At 36.1% G+C, this 25,820-nt stretch overlaps 1 protein-coding gene across 5 annotated transcripts in view; it reads right to left on the bottom strand.

The window, feature by feature from the left end:
• DENND1A (DENN domain containing 1A) overlaps positions 1-25,820 on the bottom strand; it is a 215,555-nt gene that overhangs the window by 186,562 nt on the left and 3,173 nt on the right. For all 5 annotated transcript variants that reach the window (XM_064468569.1, XM_064468570.1, XM_064468566.1 and 2 more), the window contains exon 2: positions 22,409-22,479. In XM_064468569.1, the coding sequence (XP_064324639.1) occupies positions 22,409-22,479 (71 nt within the window). The remainder of the gene's footprint in view (positions 1-22,408; positions 22,480-25,820) is intronic.

Here is a 25,820-nt window from a genome sequence, read left to right as displayed (position 1 = left end):
TTACTTCATTTTCCTAACTAAATCAATTAACTCGTTTACTTCATTAAGGTCTTTACAGCTGTAACCCCTGTAAAATGACACAGAATTCCATTCAGAGCCACTTTGATTTCAGCACGCACTACACATTATAGTACTTATGCAGCACAACTAAAAAGTAACGTAAACTTCTTTCCAAACCTCCACAAACTCTTTGATGTCCTGTATTCAGTACAGTCGAACAGTTCTGCTTGCCCCTAAACTGCTGCAGACTTAGCATGCAGATACCATCTCAGAGTGGGGGAAGAGGAGGAGGAGGAGGGAAGAAGACAGGGGTAGGGGCGGTGGAGAAAATGTGGGAGAGGAAAAGCCTACACACACACACGATGACAGACAAGAAACCTCAGAACAAGTAAATAAGTATGGAATAAAAATTATGTTTTTCTGGATGTGAAGCTTTAAGATTTCAATCTTTTCTTCTTAAAGTACTCCTTATTCTAAAAGTGTGCATGTCAGAAAACAACAAAGATAGAATTTTCTTTTCCATGTCTTACAAACTGTATTAAAAAATAAAACAAACCAAAACCACAAAACCCACACCCAAACAAAAACCAACACACACACACACACCCCGGGTCTAGCACCACAATGCATGCAACTGATGTCACCCCAAAATCTTGATATGCATAGCAAGCACACAAAGCAGGTTCAATATTTAAAAACCAACCTACCTGAGAATACTATGCAATGAAACTATTCACCTAGCGGGTCACATTTCAAACAAATATTCCATTTCTAGGATACAATCCGCACCTTTGTGACAAGGTAAGCATAAATAGGTGGACCCTGACCTATCCTTCTCAGTTACTGCAGTTTTTGTGAATGATGTACAATCAGCAGTTGAGTGAATCAGCAAGTACTATATACATCAGCTGCTGTTCAAATGAATCCACTGACATTAATGCCATAAAAACAGACTAGCAAGTTTGCCTCTCTCTTACAGAACGTTTGGAAGCCTGCCCTGCAAGTGCCAAAAACCTCACTGGTAACATGAAAATGCTTTTCACAACAGTTTAATCTAGAAACAGAATATAAGGTTTGCAACTCACACACAAAACACTGTTCAGAGTTCAGTAAAATGATCCAAATGCAGGAAAGACAGAGCTAAGGCAACATAAAATATACATCATAGGAAACAGGAAGGAAGAGAGAAAACCAGAACAGATTAAGCAAATCACTACAATTTCCATAATTGTTTTGTATTATTAACACATCAGGAGCCAGAGGGGCAATGAGGAGCAAAACTTTCCTAGGCGGCGTTCAGCGATCTCTTCTATATTTTCTTAAAATACCCTTCCAAAATAAAGCAGGTTAAGCTACAACTTCCCCATGGATTTTTACTTAAGGCTCTATACAGTTCTCCAGAATAAAGAGAATTATCTTTAAAATTCAAATGATTCTGCACGATACGGAGAGGTAGTAGCCCTAACAATGCAAGAATTGGCAAAGGCTGCCACAGTTGCCCTTGTGTCTGGGCTCCTCACTGATCTCCTCACATCAGTTTTCTAGCACATGCACTCATCCATCAGCAGCTTTATAATCCATTCAGAGTAAACCCTAAATATGAGCCTTTCACTGCTTTAGCATCCAGACCAACTTTCCATCTAAAGGGGTCTTGGTTAAATTCATTTTACAATCCTGTTAAAAAACTGAAGTACAGTAAGCGCCCAATAGAAACAGCACTCACTTCTTGGATAAGACAACAGGAAAAGCATTCGTGGTCTTTTACAGGAAAAAGAGGCTACGTTAGCCTCCTCTTAGTGAGCCCTGCTCAGTTATTTGGTGTCATGTCAAGTTGCTGACCTGTCCAGCCTGCCACTTACAAGGCATTTAGCATCACACGGACAGTCTGCTGCAGAAAAGCAGTAAAGTTAAGAATGGTATTTCCAGTTTCCTCTGGCACAGTTACAACTTTGAAACGATCTGTTCTTTTGTTTCAATACCGTTTGAAGAGCTAAAGGATCATGAAACAAACAGATGCGGGAGAATTTTAAAAAAGGAAAAAAACCCAACAGTGAAGTCAGCTCTGATCTAAATGTTAACACAAACATAACCACAGAAACTGAAGAGTCGGCTCAGTTTCTATTTTATTTCAAATCTCTTCTGTAGTATAGTCAGTCAACTCCCTCCCAAGGAACAAGATCAGCTCTTTCCCTTAACAGCATTAAGGTGTAACAGCAGATCGAGAAGCAATGGATTGAAGAAAATGCACATGTCAGAGTCAAGATCTGATAAATGATAAGCAAAGGGCTATTGGGAGAGTTATGCATCAGACTAGTTAGACGCTTTTATAAGGTAACACATTCCATCTTCAGCTGCTATTAATTAATTACTCTCTTGGATTCTTATATGGAACAGCCCCAGGTTTAATCAAAACTTTACCAATTCTTTTAATGGAAGTTGTGAAACAGTTGTGTTGCAAGCACAGAGTGTTCAATATATGACATACAGTTGGGGAACTACCTCTGTATTAAATCTTTCACTCCTTTAGTTTCATCTATACCAAGAAAACAGCTTTAAAAGATCGGTTTATAACAGCAGAGATTAATTTCTCTTCCACTGTCATACTAAACTAAGAGTAAGACGATGTTCCAAAGCATAAGGTGTCTTCTGTGATCAGAATACTCAGAATTATTTCTTCACAAAGAAGAGCAGAAAACTTTCAGTCCAGATTGTTAAACTGATGATACTGATGTAACTAAAGCTTGAACTACAAAGCAGTGTTGCATAGGATAGCGTTAAAGCTAAAACAACAGAGATCAAAACCAGAAGACAAAAAAAGTACTTATTTCAAGTCTTGTTTGTTACATGTTTCTCCCATCTTCATTTGAGGTCTTCAGATCTTTTATATGCAATGGTTAATTACTTTGGTGATACCTCAAGTCCACATTAAAGCACGGTTGATGAATCTTTTGAGTTGGCTTTACTATGCACTTAAGGGATATTTCTCTTCATAACCATCTGTTCTTCAACCAGCCCAGAAATTTAGTATTACTGGAAATCTAAGCCAAACTCCAGGAGGCCTGCAAGGAGCGAATTTTGAATGGATTATGTTTTTAATTCTTTTTTTCCCCCTGTAATTTCAGTCAGCAAATTACAGAGCAGCTAAAACTTGCAAAAAAATACAATTAGGTAACGTCCTACTTCAACGCTCAAGAAATCCACGAAGCCTGGCTTACAAAACTAAATGCAAAGCATTTTGAAACATTTTACAGGCTGCCTGTAATAATTATACGGAAGAGCTTAAATGTAGAAGTTGAATGCAAACATCTACTTTAAGTAGGCTTTTTTTGGTTTTAATAATTTTGTAATGTATTTGTGTTTGATCGGTATATTTTTTTCTCGTAACCTTTTCACCACTCTATAAATTTAATAGAGATATGTTTCAAGTGTTCAGGCCATGAATACTGAATTCGTTTCTCTCCTGCCTCTTTGTATTTATATTCCGAGACAGCAGAGTTGCCTGGTGACAGCCTCTTCACTTCAACAGCAGCTGGCAAGCCCTCCTTGTCCTGAAAATATGAAAGAAACAGTTAACTAATATTTCATGCTATGATTTAAATGTGACAATCTGGAAGTGCCAATACCACACAGGGTAGGATTTACAAGACAAAATTTTTCTTAAGTCTCAGAAGCCATAAAGGAAGAAAAACAAGCAGCCCTTCATCAAATGTAGCTAGCACGCAGCAAAAATTAATCCAGAGTTAGCGCATCATCTAGAGTTGAACAATACCAGACACAAGCGGTGATTGTGTAAATCTGCCAATTTAACTTATATTTCCAGAAAGCAAATTCTCAAGTTACACAAGATAAGACCAAAGCAACTAGAGTTTTGACATTTTTACAAGAAACAGTCACCCTCTTTAATATTTACATGACATGTATTCAAATTGCTTATGTATGCCTATCTGCTTTCCCGAGATTACTGTTTCTGCTGAAGGTTCAAGCATACGTAGCCCAAAACAATTTCCTTAAGCTAGCTTTTTAGAGCAAAAATTAAAGACTTACATTTGATAAAATGAGAGTTCACAGCCAACTTAATTTATACCTAACATTGGCATATTAATAAGCACCTTCATTTTTAAAAAATCCTTAATTTTAAGAGAAATTTTTACATAGTGTCACATTTTTTAGTTTCCTGCGTCAATATGATAATTTTTAATTCTGTTTGTTGTTTTGAAGAAAGGCAGGAATAATATTTTAATGTCATATTGCTTTGTAGAAATACTCTATTACAAGGAACTCATGTAAAACCACAACGTGGCCAAGGCAATCAATCAACTACATTACAAAACCTAAAGGAAGTACTAATGAAAACAAATAGTATTTTCCAACATACAGCCAGCTTTTCATTACTAGAAAACACTTTGAGCTTTATAAACATTTTCCAAACTGCTTTATTTTAACCATTTTTGTTTTTGTTTTTAATATTATGGCCATTTTAATTTGCTAATAACTATATTTTCCGTGCATTACGAAACACTTTAGTCGTCTAATTTTTTTTAATCTCTTTCCAAAATTCACCAACCATAATAAATTCAGACAGACATATTATTAGGCAAATACATGCAAGTACTGCAGAAATATATTCACTGTTATATGGACCGTCACATTTCAGGTTTAATGTGAACTGACTCAAAGCGCACTCAGAACAAAAGTGTTCTAGCCAACCATAAGTTCTTAAAGTGTTGTACTAAAAAACAACCCTACTCTTCAGCAATTGTATAATTGCCTAAACTACACAGAGAATACCTTCTTTGTTAAACATGTAACAGTGAATACTGATTTATAAGCCTCAAGCTATGTAACTTTATAATGTTCAAAACTCTGACCTTACTTTCATACTTTCAATATTGATCGTCTCAAACTGTTTTCGGTTTCAATGTTATCATGTGTTGCTTCAGTGGAGTACCACCCGCTCCGCGTTACTGATCTGCACAAATATCATCCCTTGTGGGAATCTCCCTGCGGAGTAGTACAAGATTTTATAGAAAACAAGCTCTTCAGAATCATTTTGGGTTTTGACAGCTTCATGATTTCTATTGGTGCATGTCTGTTAACTTCAGGGTGTGTTATTCAAATGGCATTAAACAGAAAAAATGGATTCTACCAAAGATGAAACTGTGACTCAGGAAGCTGGAAATCCCATTCTTAACTCTATTGTTTTCTTTAGTGGAGATGTTAACTTCAACACTATGTGTAATTCATAGTAAAAATATATCTGTCATACAATAAATCTGATTCATGTATGTTTCATTATCAATAAAGTTCAGCCAAACCTAGCTAGCATTTTTAGTGAGATGTTATCATAAAGGAGTAATACTATGCTCGTGGTTTCTACAACGTACACATCCTTAGAGCTTTACGCTTACTGCATTTACAACTACAGAAGTCTATGGTATTAAATGACCCTAACTGACCAATAGTTCAGTGGTCACCAACTCACTACTAAGTTTTAAGGTGTGCAAGACCATATATAAAAGATAGTCATAATTATTTTGTTGATACACTTCAGAACTTCACCTCGTACCCTTCAGTACTCAATTTCACCATCTCAACTTACCAGTATTATTAGTACTGTCCATTCTATCAAAATGGTAATGAAAATTCTTAAGGGCCAGTAAGCTGGAAGCAAGTTAAAAAAAAAAAAAGCCCACAAACCCAGAGATTGGTCACTGTGAGCCTCAACTACAGCTGCAGCATCGCTGAGGTCCCATGAAAGCCTACAAACAAGCATTAAATGAGAGGAACATTTGTAAAAGTAGGAAAAGCATTCAGTATACTCTCCTGCAGAAAGTTTCTGCAGAGTCAGATGTGTTGGTGACAGAAGTTGAACTTCTTGAACAGTATTCAAAACTTCGTGGGGGTGGGGGAAGAGGTCCTAATGTGGAAAAATACACCTCATCTAGCTAGTGACCGTGAGATGAAAGGAAAAGAAAATCCTTGAGTGTTCAGCTACTCGGAATGACTTCTCTCTTCTGGAGTAAAGTTCATTAACTGGACAACACCAGGCACTGCAAGAGAACTGTGGGTATATTTACACTTGCAGTATTGACCTATTTTGTATCTGCAATGCTTTCAGCCACTGCTAACAAAGCTCACTTTATACCATGCGTGATGCTATAATAAAAAGAAGGCCTCTGAGAAAGGAAGTTTAGCACATTTAAAGCAGTACTATCAGCCTGAAGAATTATTTGTTTTACATAAAGAGGAACTTGCTGATATTTAGTGCAACTAGACAGGAAATTTGTCATCGCATTGCAGAACTTTATAATATTTTTGTTACTGTAGAAAAGGCAAGGGGATCAAAAGGATTTTTAACTGCAAACTAGAAATGCATTGGGAATATTTTAAGGCATTTGACACTTTCAAGATGTACGATAGTACATATCCAGTCATCAAGATACTCCTGAAATAGTAGACCAGTCTAGTTCTGAGCAAGAACGTTTCATAATCATGTTATATTCGTTTAATCACCAGCCCTAGAAATCAGGTGTGTATAAAACTAGCAATTCTATTAATCTCCTTTCGCTTTTCCTTGCCCAGCTTTATTACACAACAAACTCCCAACTACACTTTCAGACTTCTTCAAGAGCTCTGCCAATTCCTTTCAATCTGTGCACCCTTAGCAGCAGATTTGCTGAAAACAATTTTCTCCTTCACTACCAACTCCAAAGGTAATCTAAAAATGTAACTTTAATCCACTTGCATAATTTTTCTCCACAGGTTGATCCACAAGGTGCTGAAGTGCAGATGGTCATCGGCTCCCATTGTGCTGACATGCAAATTGACTGAGGACAGCTAAGGAAACGAGGAGCATTAACTTGTTACGGCCAGCTGGCAGCACAAATGTAGTCTCCAGTATTTGCACATCATCACCGATTTGCAAGAACATCTAGTATTACACAGAATAGGAGGGAAAGCTGTGTCTTATAGGCAATGAGTCCTCAGAAGCAACTTCTTGAAAGAACAGAGAAAGCTAATGGAGTGGAACATTCAGGGAGACATTTTTCCGATAGCACTTGGTAGAAACATCACCAATAGCCAGGCTGACACCAGTACAATATGAGGCTGACTGGCATCGATAGCTAGAGCTACACGTGCGTTATTGCACACACCATATGCTTATCCCTGATGAGCGGTATGACGAGAAGGAGTTTTTAACAAAACTTTAAAACTAGAAGCTCAAGAGCTGTAGTGGCTTTCATCACGGACAAGCACACCTTGAAGAGCGTATACTCTTTTCTCGTTATCTCATACCATACTCTAATTGGGCTTCTAAGCTCTCTGCTCCCTAGTTGCTTTTTCCAGTTCTGAATTCATACCACCTTTGTACTCTAATCAAGAGAATTCAAAGTATCAACAGGTCATTTCTAAAAACTCTCCTTCCCATTAAACACTCTTATTTGCCTTATATCCAATCATCCATTTCCGAGTACAAAAATGAACAGCATATACAGTAAATTACTTGTTGAAAAATAAACTTATATTACTAATTGTAATAACACTAATACTTTGTGCCGTACTTGTTCCAGAGAGGGTCTACTGCCTTTTCTTAAATGATGAAACTAATGACTAAGTTCTCTCCACCTTTTTGTACAAGCATATATGTGTAATTTTTAAACATGAAAGATTAAATTAGAAGTTACACACACAAACACAGCTCCTTTTTAAAAGGCTCAAAACACTGTATTTACATCTGCAAGTACCCACTTTATTACTACAACCTTTATAGCAGAGCTTAGGTTTGCTTCAAACAAAACAGGGTTCTCAGCGATAGAAGCACAAGAAAAAGCCCTGCATACAGTTAGTCTACAAAGAATTAACTGGATTAATTAGCAAGGGATTTGAGAAGCAGCTTGGAGCTAGAAAACCAAAACACTAAATTGTTTAAATACTTTGGCAATGGATCAAGGTTTCTAGGCAGCCCTATGTTCCATTCTCTCCTTTTTTTTTTTTTTTGCTCGGTGTTTTAACACATTTAACCTGACGAGGTACTTTTTCATGAGATATGAATGACACTGTCAAAATACCAAAAAAGAAGATGTGAATTAAAAAATGCCACAAGCTGTTAGCAATTCTGCCAACATGTATGAGCCCAGGCAACATTAATTAAAAATCAATAGCTTAGGACATAAATAGCTCTTATCTCTGTTATAGTATATCTCTAACATAAGTCTTTATTAAAGAAGAAAAAAAAGCCAATGTCTTTGCTATTATACAGACTGAATTGACCACAACAAAGCAAAAGAAATAAGGCAAAAGCACTGAGCAAAGGAACACGTATGAGAAAGGGAGGACAGACACATGAATGATTGGAATGTTTCAACCTTGCACTATCATTAACACATAACTGGCTGGAAACAGCCATGCTGCAAATACTTGCAGAATAAGTTACCAGGAGGAACATTTCAGGGTTTTAGTGCTAATATGATTCTATACAAAATCCTGCATGCCAAGGAAATAACATGTGCATCTTTCTGTCAGCTAGAGCTTATTAACCAGTATTTTTACTACGCATCTCAAATAAAGACTAAGTTACTGTAAATTCTCTTATAATTACAAAATAAAGCAGTGAAAATAAAGGAGAAAGAGGCAGGAAATTGCACTCAACTTTTTCTTCTTTAGTGATGCAATCTTTAAAATGAAGTTACATTAGAAGGCATCAAAGCTAAAAGATTTAAGCTAAACTAGGAACTTAAACCACCACTTTCAAAAGCTGTTTTCAAGCTTACAGAGCACCAGACATTTGAAGGACTTAAACCCATTTTCTGTCAAGAGATCACCTAATACACCATGCTGGATGCGCAGTTTGGGTCTGCCATAACTCCTAGACAAAAAATGACAATTTTAATTTCTGAACAGTTTCAACAGAAATTTTATTAATTTAAAAAAGAATAGGTAAGAATCATACTGAAATGGAAAGATTAAGTTCAGTTTTCTTTTTTTCTAATGACTCTTGCATTATTCAATTATTTATTAATGATGGACACATGAAATGCTTCCATCAAGATACACCAGTCTAAATCAACAATAAAAAGTCAACCAGGCGCTATTTAGCAAAAATTTGTTTATCTGCGTTCAAAATAAGAGGGAACATTTCTTTTACAGAAGTGCTACGTACACATATGCGAAAACACTAAAACACTATACAAATTTCAGTGGAAAAGCAGATTATAAAATTGTAGCACCCTCAAGCTGGAATTCTCAGGACAACGAGGATTATTTTGACAGTTATGATTAGAAATTTGAGCTCTCAAGGACATCTTATAGCAGATGGCCATATGCAACTGCAGAACAGAGACGTGCAGATGAACAGCAACACCAAACTTTGGACAACACTACAGTGGACAGCCAGTCGTCCAGGAACAAAGAGTCTGGAACATATGAGGAGGCTGAATTTATTAAAAACAAGTACTAAAGTTTGATTCCATTGCAAAGAAATTTTTTAGAAATACCGACCTGAAACACTGAGTATATAGATGCAGGGCATTAGCTTTGTGAAATCATATGCCAAGCAGAGCCACGTCTACAGGAAAAATCAGAGATTAATTAGAAATTCACTTCCATTATGGCAATGTAGTCATGAAGTACTAGCCTCTAAGACCTTAAATGGTAACAGTTCACTATGTCAGTTGGATTCTGAGTCCTACCTCCTAGCCAAACTTTGGGACATTCCTACTTCCTCCTCTTCCCACACCCTTGCCATAATCCCACCTCCCAAAAATTTAGTTTATTGATTGGAATGCAGCACAACAGGTTCTATTCATAAAACACAAACACCAAGTGTCAGGACAGGGAAATAGAAGATGCTGCTTTTCACAAGACCTTTTGGTCTAACTTTTCACTGAGCTGCAGTCAGAAACGACACATCCTTCTGCAGAGCAAAGGTGTGAGGGGGAAGACGGGGAGCAGAAAAAATGCTAATAAAGAATTGCTATACTTTTGGGGGGAATGGCTGCAATTTTTCATTTTTTTTTAAACATATGTTTTGTAAGATTATCTTGAACTACCTGGATTCTCAGCTGTTCAACTTCCATTCAAGCTATTGCCAATTTCAGTTAACCTTGTTTAAGGTGTACCAAATACAAGTCCTTGTGGCTGCATAGGTATAACACAATTCTTCTTCTAAGTAGTTAATTATGCAATCTTAATTTTCAGTAGGAGAGGTACATTAGAACACAGAACTGCTGCTAACAGTGTCTCCCTAAATGGAATAAATTGAAATTCCACTGAGTTCCCCCAATAATGTTTTATGTCATTGTAAAAGTACAAACTATCACTTTATTAACTTTCCATCATCTTTTCTACCGAAGGTTCAAGAAAACAAAACAATTCAGAGGCTTTGTAACATCACCTGTCTCCATTTTATCATTATAAATTAAACTGATTATAAGATGCAGAAGTAATTTGTAAACTCTTTCAAAGGACATGATTTACATTTTTCTTCTACAAAGATGAAGATATCCCCCTAACATGCTCCACTTGTGTTAAATATTAAATAAAGATACTTACACTACATATATGGCAAAAATGGAAAATATTGCTGATATGTTTTGGGATTACCTTCAGTATTCTAACACTGTTTATAATACTGGTGCAAATACTGCCACCAATAAAGAAACAAACATTAAAAAGGTGTCCTTTAAGCTTCCCTTTAAGGCATCTACCATAATCGTATAATTTGCTCTGGACATCATTAAAATGTAAAGTTAATGAGGATTCAGCTGAAAACAGAAGAAATGTAACCTATTTTCAGGCAAAACTTCTAACACTGCAATCAGAGGGAAAACCTCTTTGATGTCTCTTTGTCTCTTCTCATTAATTTTCTTTTGGTTTAAAAAAACACAAAGGCTGTTTAAACTAAAAAATGCATAGAAGTTTAAACATGGTAATTATAGTCGAGCTGCAATGAGGTCATTAGGTTTTTAAAACTTTGAGATAAACAAAATTGAGATGTATGACTATTTTAAAAACATGTCAATACTTGATTTTAATTGTCCATGTGACACCCACTGTATTTTAAGGATTGAGTCTAGATACAGAATTGCTTCGAGATGATATGGTGAAGGACCTAATCCCGTATCCAGGGTAAAGCAAAGCAACCAAGAAATACATCAAAATGTAAAGCACTGTAATTACTGTATTACAAATACCAAATGTGGTATCCAGTGAGTGCAGCAAAAGCATGCTTTTTGCAACCTCCATGCAAGAGAGAAAGCAAATTGTGAGATTCTGCTACTGTTTACCTCTACAGTTCATTAAAGAATAAAATATTGAACAAGTTCAATAATTCTATTTACTCACTACATCTATTTTTGTTTATGAATACTGCCAAGGTACACACAAAGCTATATACTTCTGTTTTAACATGCTAATTCTTTCCGGCAGAAAATATCTTCAAGAGCTATTTAATTACATTGTACCGACGGAATCTACAATACACTGAAGTGGTATGTAGTTTTAGTGGATAATTTACACGTAAATTTTCTCAAACCATAATCAGAACAATTTTTAACACTATAGTGTACAAAAGAGGATGATAGATTACCACATGTACAAGTAAGGCATTTAAGCCATTAAGTAAAAGTAACAAATATATAGGGCAAATATAACGTCTTTAGTATAGAAGGATATTAATCACAATGAAGCAAAATAATCATATCTACAACATTTTTCCATGTGCAAATATCACCTCTACATAAAATGGGATGAGATGAGATCAATATATTAGCCTGTGGTAATTTTAAGTATGAATTTTAATGCATTTGTGAATGTACGTTATAGCTTTAATAGACAATTATTTACCCTATAGCATCTTCTTCACATGTTTGATAAACTCCTCTTCAAATTAAACTAAGTGAATGATCAACAAGCAAGTATCAGATAAAATCAGATGTTACTTTAGGTGCAAGTAAAGAGCAACTTTAGAAGAAAAGCTCATACTCAATGAAAATGAAAGTTTTGGGGCCTGTGTTGGTGGAGGGCTATTGTAGTTTTTTTTTCACTCTGCTATATTTTATTACAACTTGATCCTGCCCTTCACCACAGGCCAGTTCTGTTCTACCATCTCTTCAACTGCCTACTGAAGAGGCAGCATAAGCTGATTTCCATTCTGCCTGAGCTGTTTCTCATCTCCTGGTGTCTTTCCCGACCTGCTTGCACTGTCCTAGTGTCATATTCACAAAAAGATAAAGCACGATTTAAAGAACAGTAAGTCAAACATGAATCCTGCAAATATGAAAAAACAGAAGCCTGATTCTACTCTCTACCTACACTGTGATACTTAATCAGCTATTTTGTCTTCACATTTTAGCATCTGATTTAAGTCTGCATTAATTATTTTTCATAGGTGTTTTTCCACAGAGTGATGATCTGGTTTTAGAATCTTTGGAACAGAAGATCAAGCATCTCAAAAGTATCTTACAGGTCAACTAGACATAAATGAAGAGTAATTATATACTTAAGAGTTAAAGCGATGTAAAAATCAAAAAAGGTAATGTTACCACTACTTCTATTCATAACTATGTAGTTTCAGCATAAATGACTCCTCAAAGGAACTGAATATTGGGTTCAGTTAATCCCAACAGAATGCAGTCGGAGCTGTGAGTGTAATTCCCTTCACCACCATTTAAAATCCCAGCACAAATTCTAAGTGTGGAAATTCTTTTGGCTACAATATCCAAAATAGTGCTTTAAAAGTACTCACTCACAGGGCCCTTTTTATTTTTCCATTCCTTCCCTAGGTGTGTATGTACTATAATAGTTGAAGTCTGGCGCAGAGCAGACTTTTTAGCAGAGTAAACAGGACCCTTCACTCCTGCTCCTCATCTTTTAACTGTGACGCTTTCCATCCAGATCATGGTGTTCTACAGGGTACTTTACACAGTCTTATATTATTTGGCTATGTATAGTATGCATCGTTTGGCTTTACTAGTTAGTTCATCAAATTAGAAACCATTACTGTCCAAATACCCAGTCATGTAAGAGTTCAGAAAAATTACAACCAACTTAAATAATGTGGAGTTGGAGAGTTTGGTTTTGGTTTGGTTTTAAATCCCTAAGGAGGAATAAACAAATGAACTCTCTAGACTGTAACCCATTCCAGACAACAGATTATCACTATCAGTTGCTTGTTCCCACCCCTCCATCCAAGGTTACCTGCAGTTCAACTTCCTTGGTTTCTATCCTACTCTTGCATGAAATAAGTCCTATTAAACAGTATATTGAAAACTGTTTCCATCTAAAAAAAAAGACATAAAAATAATCTTCCTAAGAGCCAATAACCCACCAGCATCTGGAATCTTGGCAAATAGTTTACCAAAACTTAGTAGCCCCAGCAAGGGCAAAAAAACTCCTTACTCATCAGTCTGGTTTCAGCTGCATTCCCTCAGCATTCCTTCTCCCCTCTCCATCGATGGGCTCCAGCAGAGCCGGGCAGCACACTGTGTTCACAGATAACGAGTATGTCAGGATATTAGCAGAACATAATACAGTTCTTTATGATTAAAATGTGTCTTACCACTGTTATTCACAAACACTGCTACAGGGAAGTGTACCACACACTGACCCTTCACGGCGAATCAGCATGCTACAGCATTTCTTGTAGAACACTGCAGGATCAGCCTTGTCTCTGGTAGCACAAAAGGTGGGTTTGGGATTTGGTTTGGTTTTTACAACCATTGCTGAAGTAAAACAGTAGTCTTTAATTCATTTTATACTTACTTGATAAGAATTTAACCTAAAGTCACCTTTCTTTCTAACTCTATTTCAATCTTTGGAAAAAACAAAACAAACAAGAAACCCCAAACCAACAAAAAACTAGGAAAACTAGACAATGCCTCTTTTTGTTCATGACAAAAAACATCACACCAAAGAGAAGCAGACCAACACTGCCTCGGGCTTTCCGATAAGGCCTCTTTTTGAATTAGAGTTTACATTCTCCTCTTGCAAGGAGCTACCTAAAACAAAAAGAACCAGTAATAAAACCAGATCTGATTCGTCTTTTGCTCTACCAAATTTGGTTTGCTTGCACGTTAAACTTAAAGTAGTGTTCTGGGTAGAATTACTGACCTACGTGTCAACAGACTAAGCATGGACACAATTTCTGAACTGCAATACTTCTATTGAAGACACTCATAGGAAGCATCAGTACAACGTGGATGGACCAAATGTCACTCATTTCTGGCACAGTGCTTACAGCATTAGGAAGAAAAATAAAATCGCTATTCTTAATCTACAGGGAGCCTACTTTAAAGTCATTATTTCTTTGTTTCTTTTAATTACAGAGTCATTCAGATGAAAAAGTTCTTTACAGAAATGTCTATGTCTAGATTAACAGGTGATTGCAGACGCATTAAGCTTTAAGCAAAAGTTAACACTCATTAATGAGATTACCTCTTGTGATTAAATAAGGACAAACAAAAACAAACACCCTTGGAAAATTCCGTGACTGAGAATGAACTAAAGTTAAAATTTCTCCCTTAAATAAAGTCACACAACATTTAACAACAAATTTTTTACTCTATTCAAAGTACAATCTCTTTGCAGTTACTGGAATATCAGTCCTACTCTTAAAGGAGCACATGAACAGAGAGTTCATTGCAACAGGTGCTTCATCAAGTTCTTAATATTTCAGCATCTGAAGCATTCAAATGTTTCAGTAGTATCTGGTATCTGAATTGAGTCTCTCAAGAATGCTTTAAAAACAACAACCACTCAAACTCCTCTATAAATTCAAGGAAAGCTGTAAGTACAGCTAGTGAATGAAAATAATTTGTTAAAATCACAAAAAAACCCTCCCTAAAAAAAGTTTCAGTTTAGCAGTTAATTTCAACCTGCAGTTAAAAAGGCACTAGCTGTCAGTCAGTTTTCTCACCCAACTCTATCATGAAAAGAAAAACTGACAGATCACAGGAGCTTGCCTTTGTAAACCAATTCGGGAACTTTCATGCTTCTTATTTGTTAGGTTAAAGGTTAAATTGCTGACCTCTGCCCTCCTGCTTAGCAGCCTTTCCCTTTTTCTGTAAAGCTTTATTTTGGGGCTGTATTTACATGGATTAGTCTCTTTTCACGCTAAGAAGGAATCTGTTCACAGCCAAAGCCTTAGTTCTGGTTGTACAAAAAGCAGTCACAATTATTCAGCAGCAGACAATGACCATATTGTGGATTTACAAAAAAACCACCTCAGCCATGGCAAGTTCTGTCCTTGCTGCACAAAACAATAGAAGAAAAATCTTATCAAGCATTCAAGAGAAAGCAAACAAAGCAGGCCCACTGTGAACTTGATGAAGATGTCAAGCTCCTTTAAAAAAATATAAATCAACAAAAGAGTTTAAAGTCTTGTGAGTGAGACTTTCTGGGCTGAATTTTTCTGTCTAGTTAAACAGTGCCAGCGGTAGCAATATAGTGCAGACTAGTAAATACTTGTGAAATAAAAAAGACTGTAGACAGAATTAGTTAAAGCATAAAGCATGAAGAGGACAAACAGACCTCTTCCCACAAAATGACTTACAGAAATGGAAGAACATTCAATTATACTTGATATTAACAGTTTGGGGGTGTATTAAATCTAGTATCATCAGCTCAGAACACACCTAAAAATGTGTTAGATAAAATTTATGATGACTTGCAATTGGACAGTCTAGTATTTTTTTCATAAAGTGAGTTTCTCTTCAAATTATGTATTTCATTCATACTGTAAAAGCCAAACTGATCTGCACCATGCAGTCCTAGTAAGTTCTTTGTGAAAATCTTCCACCTTGTTCGTACTTAGAAGAAAAGCGATCAAATGGAAACAGAAAAAGAAAGCAGCAGCTTAGGAGAATTACAATTCCCAAACACTACCTATCCACTTAGATTTGGTTACTTTTCCAATCCTGCTTTAGGAAGGTAGGGGTAGCAACATAATACTGTAAAGACAGGACAGGAAAACTTGTGATACCTGAATTACAGCACACATTCAACAGAAAGCCCTTATTTCATGGAAAGAGACCTGAATTTTGCACTTCCTTTGTTACTCCTAAACCTTCAGTATGTTATCTATTTCCCAATACAGAACAGGCAAACTTCAACGAACAAAATGTTTTTACCTTTAAAAAAAAAAAGTGTGCTCTGAGAGGTGCACAGGTAAGGCTTACAAACTCTTGAAGGACCAAGTCTAAACATAATCCTACTCCAATAACTTTGCTTATCTTCAAGAAAATACTTCCCCTCTATGGGAAGTACTGTTTTATTATCCAAAACACAACATATGACAAAAAATAATGATAAGGAGTAGCAGTATGTCTGTTTTGCAGAGACAGAAACCTGCTAGCTCTCTCTAACTGTGAAAGTCCTATCACGGAAGCCATAGTAGAAACTGTAGAATAATTTTAGGGCCCAAGCTTATCATGACTTCTCCCAGTAGAGTTAAGGACTTCGATTAGTTTAAGTTATAACATTTGTGATCTACTGGGAAGGGGGGGGAGGGAGGGAAAGAGCTATTACAACACAAGGCTAGAACATGAAAAGTAAAGAAGGAAGTACTTAAACTACTCACAAGCTTCTAGTAGGAACAAGATTAGTAGTACATGCTACTCTCAGAGCCAATTCAAATGCAAATTTCATCCTTTCTCTCAAACAATGATAAACTCCCTCAGAGTTAATAGTTTCCTTCTAAGATTCATCTCCCTTTTCAACTTAGTGGTATGTTTTTGAGAAAAGAAAGCAGCACATGGCAAGTCTTACAGCAAGACCTTTTAAATTCTGTCATAAAAGAAGTAGCATAAACTACATTTCCTTTACTAATCCAGCGAACATTTGTTAAACTCTAACACACACTTTGTCCACGCTATCACATTTAGGCTTCTAACTTACCATGGGTTTTTTTAAAAAAAGAGAAAGAAATCCTTTAGCTCTACTAAACCATTTTAGCTTTTTCCTTGAACACACAGCAAGAATTTATGCTACAGTCACAAAAAGATGAAAGATGAGGTCCTTGGAGAGAAAGGCCTTTTGGCACACTACATGGTAAAGCTATAGATTTGACATACTTTTATAATGTCTGCTTTGGCGAGAACACAAAAACCCCACACAAAAGCAAGCTACGTCCTCCCAGACAGGGGTGTAGCGCGGGTGTCTTACTCTTGTGAGCATCTACTTTCAAATGTTCACACTTTAGAGGCTATTTTGATCGGTTACTTTAGACTAACAAATTCTCTTTTTCTACACGAACAGTTTGACAGTTAGACTACAATTCTCCTCACAGCCCATCTAACAAGAGAGGATCTTTGGCTGAGGTCCAGCAAGATCCTTAAATGTGTCATATAATATTTCTGACAAATGATCTGCAGCAGTTTTAAGATCATAAAGTGCTTTGAAAATTAAAAGATTTCTTAAGTGGTGAATATGTTTTCACTTTCTTTATATAGGTATTCAAACTAAAATTGCTAGCAGATTCTTTCTACTTCTGCATCTCAAAAAAACCAAAACAATCTTTTAGCCGAGGTTTAAAAAAAAACAGAAGACAGTTCCAATGCACTTTACTGCAAGCATACAATATCTCAACAGTATAGAACTGAATTTCTAGAAGTGCTTAAGCTAACTTAAGCAGTTATAATTTGTAAAAGAAACAATACCAGTTCTTTGTAATTTTCAACCTCAATTTCTGTGAATTGTTACTATTATGAGATGCCATAATACACAATATGCAAGCCCTCCATTAGAACTTCACAATCTCATTTCATGCACTTTCCCTTCCTTTAAATTAAGTTTAAAAATGGGAAAAGAAAAATAGGAGTGTTTTATACAAAGTGTCTATTTTGCTCTCAGATTATCCACTGCATGTAACAATTCCAATGAATGGGAGAAGAACATGCACCAAAGACACAAACTTATCATCAAATTTTATTTTAATAAGTTAAAACTGTAATCTGTAGCTTCACTTTAGAGCACCCAACATTATTTGCTTAGGCATGTGCTATTTCATGGAGCACACACTGCCCCCAGAGAGCTTAGCATTTCCAGCTAAGATTTAAATTGGTACCCTTTTAGCTTCTTGAATTTGAGAAGCACCAGCTACATCAGTGATGAAACAAACAGCACAGATATCCTCTGCTGCAAAGATTTTGGTATCACTGAGTATGAAAAGCACTGGAAACAAAGTTCGGTTTTAAACATTTTTCTTAAACTAGGGTGAAGAGTAAGACATAACATAACATGAAGCAGTGTGCTAACAAAAACAATGCAGACCTTCAGCCTTCCATGTAGGGTTCAGAAGTGCTATAATAATGATTTCAGTGTCAACTAAAACATACATCTACTTGTTTCTCCCAAGTCATACTTAATTACTCTCGTATCACAGCAGAAAGGCAAAACTAAAGCAATTATAGATTATGTCCCAAATATATTACTGGTATCTGCTAGGCCATAAGCTTGTTTATTATTCCCCTCTACCTAGGATCTTTGGGGATCCATTTTATTTAATTCCTGAAGCAAGGTTAACTTGTATCATTGAAACCTCCAAACTAATTACGATAAATCTAAAAACTTTGTTTGGTTTTGTGTTTTTTTTTAAAAGCAATACACCTGGATTTAGTGAGGCAGACGGCCTTCTTAACTTCTAAGTTGTAAGGATAGTTAGAAATTCTCCTACTGTCAGAACCGCACAGCACTAAAATGCACAAAGGCAAAGACACAAACCCCACACACAGACCACAGAATATTAAAGCCTTATATGTGACTTAGAATTTTCCTTAGTAATCAATTATTTTTAAAGTCCTAACAACCTCTCTGTTCACTTGGAATGGCTGAAAGCCAAAGTTACCAGCCATACTTGTTGAAGAGTTGACTTTGTCATGCCCATCCGTACAGTATTAGCACATTACTCCACCCCAATTACACCACTGCACAAAGGGCACCTGTTAAGGTTATTTAACCTATGTCAGCCTATTAACCAGTCATCTTCATCAGCCTTGGAACCACACCTTTTCCTCTGAGTCACAGTTATTACCCAGCACTTACCTGACACTACAAAGGAAAGAATCAAAGTATTAACACTGTAAGCTTTAGTCAATATTATCCCTACATTAATATTCAATTTTTTTAAATGAAACCATGACTTTTTTCCTGTCTTCCTGAAAGTGTGTGGGAGTTGGTGAGAAGCACTAGACTTCTAAAGTCCCTATGCTTGACATACTTATGCGTGACACACACCCCACAGATTTCTCACTAGGTAGCTCCCATGTACTATCACAGGAAAGATGCAGACTCCATTCTTCCTGAATACTGAGCAGAGATGATCATTATTTCTAAACAGTCTAGAGGGGAAAGGACAGACACCCCAGCTGAGCTGATCCAGTGATCATTTTTCCTTTCTCCGTTCACACATTTCACTGTGGTTTGGCAGAGTTCTGCCCCAACTGGAATAAAACAATGTTTGCTTTTTCAACTTCTTTAGTTTCAAAGAGTTTTTCTCTTCATACCTTATTAAGAGTACAGAACATCATCCAGATGTTATGAAGCTTACATTTCTAAGAATCAAATCTTAGCATCATAGGATAATTCAGGCTGTAAGGGACCTCAGGATGTCTCTAGTCCAACCTCCTCTGAAAGAAGGGCCAGGTGCGAGGTCAGACCAGTTTGTTCAGGCTGTGATCCAGTCAAGTCTTGAAAACCTCCAAGGATGGAGGTTGCACAACCTCTCCACATGACCTAGTCCAATACTTGACTGTCCTCAATCCTAACATTCAGTTAGAACGCCTCTTGATCCAGTCTACATCATTGCCTGTTGTTGTCCTGCCATGCACCACTGTGAAGAGCTTGGATATCTCATCCTGATGAGCTCCTCATAGGTATGGAAGACTGCTATTCAGGGTCCCTAAAGTCTTCCCCAGGCAGAACCAGTCCAGTACTCTCAACCACTTCCCACAGTGCAAGTGGTCTAGCTCGCTCACCATCTTGGTGGCCCCTCCACTGAACATGTTGCAGTTTATTGTCTGTCTTGGAGCCCAGAACAGATCTTTTTCATTCTGCAGTCGACTGTCACAGTAACTAAGAGGGAGCCTTCTATATGACAGTCAATAGATAATGCTGCTTTCATTCATTTCAGAAGTTATTAACCGAATAAACATTTAATGCAAGATTGTTAACAATTACATGAGCAATAAAGCTACTTGAACGTACAATTTGTCTGTCAGCAGTTAATAACACAAGTCAGTATCCCCCATTTCAGCAAGATGCAAGTGAACTATGAAATATATTAAAGCTTTTAACTGCAGTTGACAGTCACAGTCACATGGAAAAAATTCTTTGCTCCACAAACTTTGAATAAAACAAAAGAGAGGCATGTTTTCCTGTTCCATAGACCAGACGATCTCCCACACTACGACTGTTAGAGCTTTGGAGCAATTCATTCTCCTCAAGACTATGTCAGAAGATTGATACAAGAATTAAGAGTACTGTTAAGTGATCAATAGCACTATTATATTAGACACAGTTGTCTTAGTTAATTTGGGGATCCCTTACACAGGAAGAAATATTTTTTCAAACATGCCTGATAATTTGCTCCTTATACACCTTTTATACACTTCACTTTTCTAACAGTAAGTGCTCCTTGCCATGTAACATACATTCCCTGAGTGAAAAAAAAAAAAAGTTTTATAGATATTCTTGGTCTTCTGGCATAGAACAGCTAGCCAAGAAGTAGGAAAGACTACATGGAGGTCTCTAGGTCTATATTTCTGGAATGGTTTTTTGCCTGGGTTACAGCATAGCTCTTCAATACAGTTGACGCTGCAGAGAACCAAACAATAACTTTCATTTAGAACAGAAGGACAGAATATTTGGGGACACATAAGACTTTTCAGAATAAAGGGCACCTCTTAAATATTAAAAAAAATATGGCTGGGAAGAATCTTTTGAAAGATTATTCAGAGAGAAATAATAACTTCCGAAATTGAATTGTAAAAAAAATTATTTTAAAAATTTATTTTTACTCACTAAAAACAATTTCTGAAGATTTTGCACGTACAAGTGCATACAACAAACCTAAAAACACAACTAAATGAAACTCCCACAGAATCAGTTGGTTTATAGAACAAAATGTATACTAAATTCTCCAATTAAAAACCTGTAAAGTAGTTTCCGTGCTTTTTAACCCACCTTCCCACAGCAGGGAATTAATCCCTCCAGGGGGATGCAAACAAACTTCAAAGAGAAGATTATACCCAGACACTAGTACTGTACAATGTAATGTTTATGGTCAAATTTGTTCAGATTTTCTGGCACTAGAATCCAGGTCAGATGTGCAGAAACAAAGACTAGTTATTAAAAGGGCTCCCGCAGTTACATCAAATAGTCGTGATGGCATATAGCAGTAGGACAAGCCAAAACTGTATTCCAGTTACAACTCCTTTGGAGGCTCTGGCAGTAAAGAGTTGCAGCTATTTGACTTTTTCTAATTGTAACAAACAAATACAGATATAAATGGACATAAGTGGCTTCCCAGTCAATAAAATATAACAATCCTTTCTATTGGTTCATTTTACCATATATACGACACACACATGATGATTTCATAATCGATAAAAGTAGTATTATTTCACTGTATGTTGACTAACCATAATTATTTTATTTTTACATCCCTCCTTTTCATAACATTCTAGAAACTGATCTCGCAAAACAGTACCTTGAACTAAATTCTGGGATTACTAATTTCAACTTTTGCTATTCCATCTTATTTGATCAAGTTCCTCAGGTTCAGAAAAAAGTGTGATCAAAAATTCACAAATATACTTACATGTTGGTTTCAGCAGTTATGGGACTTCTCTAGCATAAACGTGTCAGAAATGACATTATAGAAAGATACTTGTATAATTATGGCTTGGTAACAATGTTTGGTAAAAATAGTTAACCAAATCATAAGCTGAGTTCATGCCTTATTTCTAGATATAATCATGTGATCAAAGGAAGAATTCTGGGAACAGATAAAAATGCTTCTGCAGACAAGTAACAAAGAGGAAGGAAAAATATGTTCCACTCGAGAAGTTTTCGGGTTTTTTGGTTTAAAACTACCCATTCCTTATATGAGCAGCAAATACAAATCTGAAAACGCATTTCCTTTTTCAGCCTAATGAAGTAAGAGTTATTGCTTGTTTAAAAGACAAGAAGGCAAAGCAGCCAAAGAAATCAGAGAAGTGTCCACAATCAGGGACGGAGGCAAGAATTTCTCATTATTAGTTCTAACTGTAAAACATCCCGCAGAACCAGTGACTAAGACACCTTCAAAAGCTAGAACAGCATAATATTAAACATACTTCATTATCTCCCAGTACATGGTTCTTAAGAATAGTTTTAGCCAATAAATAGGTAGAATTACAGTGCAAAACAGTACCTTTCCCAGTGCAACTGATTCCTGAATAGGTTACTTCTGCATACACTTCGAAGGTAGTTTCCGGATTTTGTCTGAAAGAAAAAAAAAGTATTCAGCATATTGAGAATTTTTTTCCAAGTGTGCTCTCAATTACTCAGTCAAAAAGGGTTCTAAAACACATACAACACAATGACAACCTGGTAAACTAGATTTCCTGTTTTATAGTCTGATGATTTCACGTCGGCTCTTTCTGCCTCACTGGCATGTAACAAGATATGACTGAAGCTCAGACGAGTTAGTGTGAACAGTGTCTAACAAACTTCTACAGAGAAAAAAAGAATCAAAACAATAGAAATCAAACACACAGAGCCTTTAAGTCAATTCAGTTGTTGTGACTAGTCTGCATTTCTAGGTACTTATATAACGCAGGCCTATCATTCAGAACTTTGCCAGAAAAATAAATCCATGCCTTTTATATCACTTTTCAGACTGCTACTCAGGGAAAGAAACACCCCTTATTTCAGTTCTTGGCCACAATAGTAATTTTGGTTACATGTGCAACTTGCAAATTCTTTTCATTTCACCTTTACTTTCAAAAAAGTGATTTGCTTTCTTATGTGCTAAATACAGGCATTTTCTCAGAAGAAAAAGAAATCCTGAATACTCTTTTCAGCAAACTGAAAACTGTCACATTGTCAAACATGGGACAAACAACCCTGATTCACATTTTCATTACTGTGACTCTTGAGTTGAGCTTCACGACACCTATTTGCTCAGGAAAAAGAGGAGGGGGGGGAAAAGTTGCAGTCAAGAGGATGCATTCATTTTATACAGACATTACTGGAAAACTTGAGAGGCTGTATTTAGGATGAAAACAGTTCCCCTCTTTAATACCTGCCAAAATATTTCTATCTCTTTATCAAAAAAAAAAAAAAAAAAAAGCTGTGCTGAAGCATATTACAAATATAAGGTTTCACCTCATGAGACTCCAGAGTCTGAAATCCAGAAAGCTGCCAGCCAGACACATGTGAAATAAGGAAATAGGTGCAACAGTCAAACACTATACTAAATTCAGCTACAAAATGTAAATGAAGCTTGAGGAAAGAGACTTATTCTGCTCCAGCATTATAAATATACCAGTAATAAAAGTAAAGAGTTAATTATGTAAGACTTAAAAAAAACCCAACTTTTAGCGTACATTTTCAGTTCTTACCAATACAACTCCGTAAGTGAGGCTCTGGAATTACATTTCATAAGGAGTATGTAAAGGCAGCAGGTGACTATATAAGAAAGCATACTGTTGGAGTCAGGAATTTAACTCAAAATTCTAGCTGCTCCAAATTTTTTTATAAGATTAAAGAGAATCACACATTAGACTATAATCGTTTACTTACTGAAATAAAGATTTTGTAAGTCTGAGCATGTGACATTTTATTCTTAGACTTTCTGGTTAAAACCAAGAAGCAAAATTGCATAATTACTGCTCTAAATTTATGGCTGCTTGTATAGTGATAATATTGTCTCCTATGTGTTAATGTAAACTATCTAACATTAGAAAATTGTTGAGATATAATTAACTTGTGAATTTTGTTAGCTCCCTTACAGCTAAGGATGAAAATAACAACACCCATATATACATGTGCTAGAATTCCTACCTGAATAATTATAAAAAGGAAGCTCATCTTACCCAGCATCTCAAACCAAATATATAAACGTCAAGGAGTTCAGCCTACTCTTCAGAGAATTTCTGGTATTTTTAATCCTACTTTAACACCAAAAGGCATTAAACAATACATTTCTAACCATGCCACAGGCCCACTGAGTGCAACTGAAGTGGCTCTAAGCCAAACCCCACACCTATTTAAATCAACAGAAAAGCTACCATTGGTTTCAGTAGCATAGAATCACACCCTCAGTTTTACAGAGCACCTCTCAGGAGTAACAATGGTTCACAATTCAGTTAGTGTTAATTTCATTTGCCACCAGTTCCCAATTGATTTGTCTTAAGTAGCCATTTTTCAGAAAACATTACTAAGTTATGAGAAATCTAAAAATCAACAAATCAACTATTATTTTGCAGTATAAAACAAACTTGCATAATTCTCTGTGCTCCTTAGAGTTGCTGCATATAATCCGCTCCAAATATTGAGATTCTTAGCTACATTCCTACAATCACAGTACAGGGTAAGGATGAAAGGATATCCACGTAACACCAGAGATGTATGTTTCCTTTCATATATATTGCTGTGCAGCCTTATCTTACCCTCCTTGTTTATGTCTTATTTTTAGCACCCTGTTTCCTTAATTAAAAGTTTATAAATTTTATAATATTTTTACAGCTAATGGGTAAAATAACAAACACCTTTTTAGCATTATGTTAGAGTCTGTGTTCAAATTCTTTAGTGAAAACACTGTATAACACAGCTGGCAAGAGCACACACTATATACCAAAACTTTCAGACAAAAAGACATCACATTTTGTGTTTTAATATTCCATGACAGACATCCACTTATTTCTAGGAACACTGAAATTAAAGTAGCTTTGCCAAGTCAGAAACTTCGTATTAAAGGCTGCATTCAACAAGCTAACACCTCAGTATGAGAATGAAGTCATTGTTGAATTCTGAATATTTTATAACTTTTCAGTGGAATTAAGGAAACAAGTCACTATAAGACTTCATACAGTTTGCAAATATAGCATAAACATGCATCATAATATATTCTGCAGTCCATTTTTATGACTATTAAACTACCCTGCAGACATCTAATGCCACCTGTGCATTGTATTGAAACCTCAACCCACTGAAATCACCCACAGCATTACAACCTTAAACACACACACTTTTTTTCCCCTCCCAAAAACCACTTAAAGACCCACAGTCAGTTATCAAGTGAATATACAGATGCAATAAAAAAAGAAATACATAGGACACGTCTGTACAAAATTACATAGTGCCCCGTTTGTCTGATAACTGGATCATTTCAGACAGAAATGCAGCACTTTTTTGTAAATAGAAGTTTAGGAAGGAGCTCTATGAGAAAAGAATGCTTTTGTGATAAATGCTAGCTGCACAAAATACTTCTCATCTCTCTCATTGCAAATACCTTTAGTATCAAAGCAATCCATAAGAAAACCAATTTTACATTGAAGAAATATAGTATTTTAAATAGGATACGTACATACCTTTTACAATCAAAATTATTAGTTTTTACCAAGCTGCAAGAGACTTGTGCAGAATGAAGTTTTAAAGACTCCTTCCCCAAAGCTGTATGTATGGAAGCCTATTTCAATTCTGTCAGGAGCATTTTTTTTCTACACATTTAACAGCACTTATGACAGAAAGTATCATTCCACTTTAAAACTGAGGCATAAGAGAGGAGCTTGGCACTGTTTGATAATTAGTTGTCTCGTAACAAGACTTAGCTGCTCAAC

Source organism: Phalacrocorax carbo, chromosome 18 (assembly GCF_963921805.1).
Source record: "Phalacrocorax carbo chromosome 18, bPhaCar2.1, whole genome shotgun sequence".
NCBI lineage: Eukaryota > Metazoa > Chordata > Aves > Suliformes > Phalacrocoracidae > Phalacrocorax > Phalacrocorax carbo.
The sequence above is the reverse complement of the archived record's forward strand: the minus strand, read 5'-3'. Positions and strand labels throughout refer to the sequence as shown.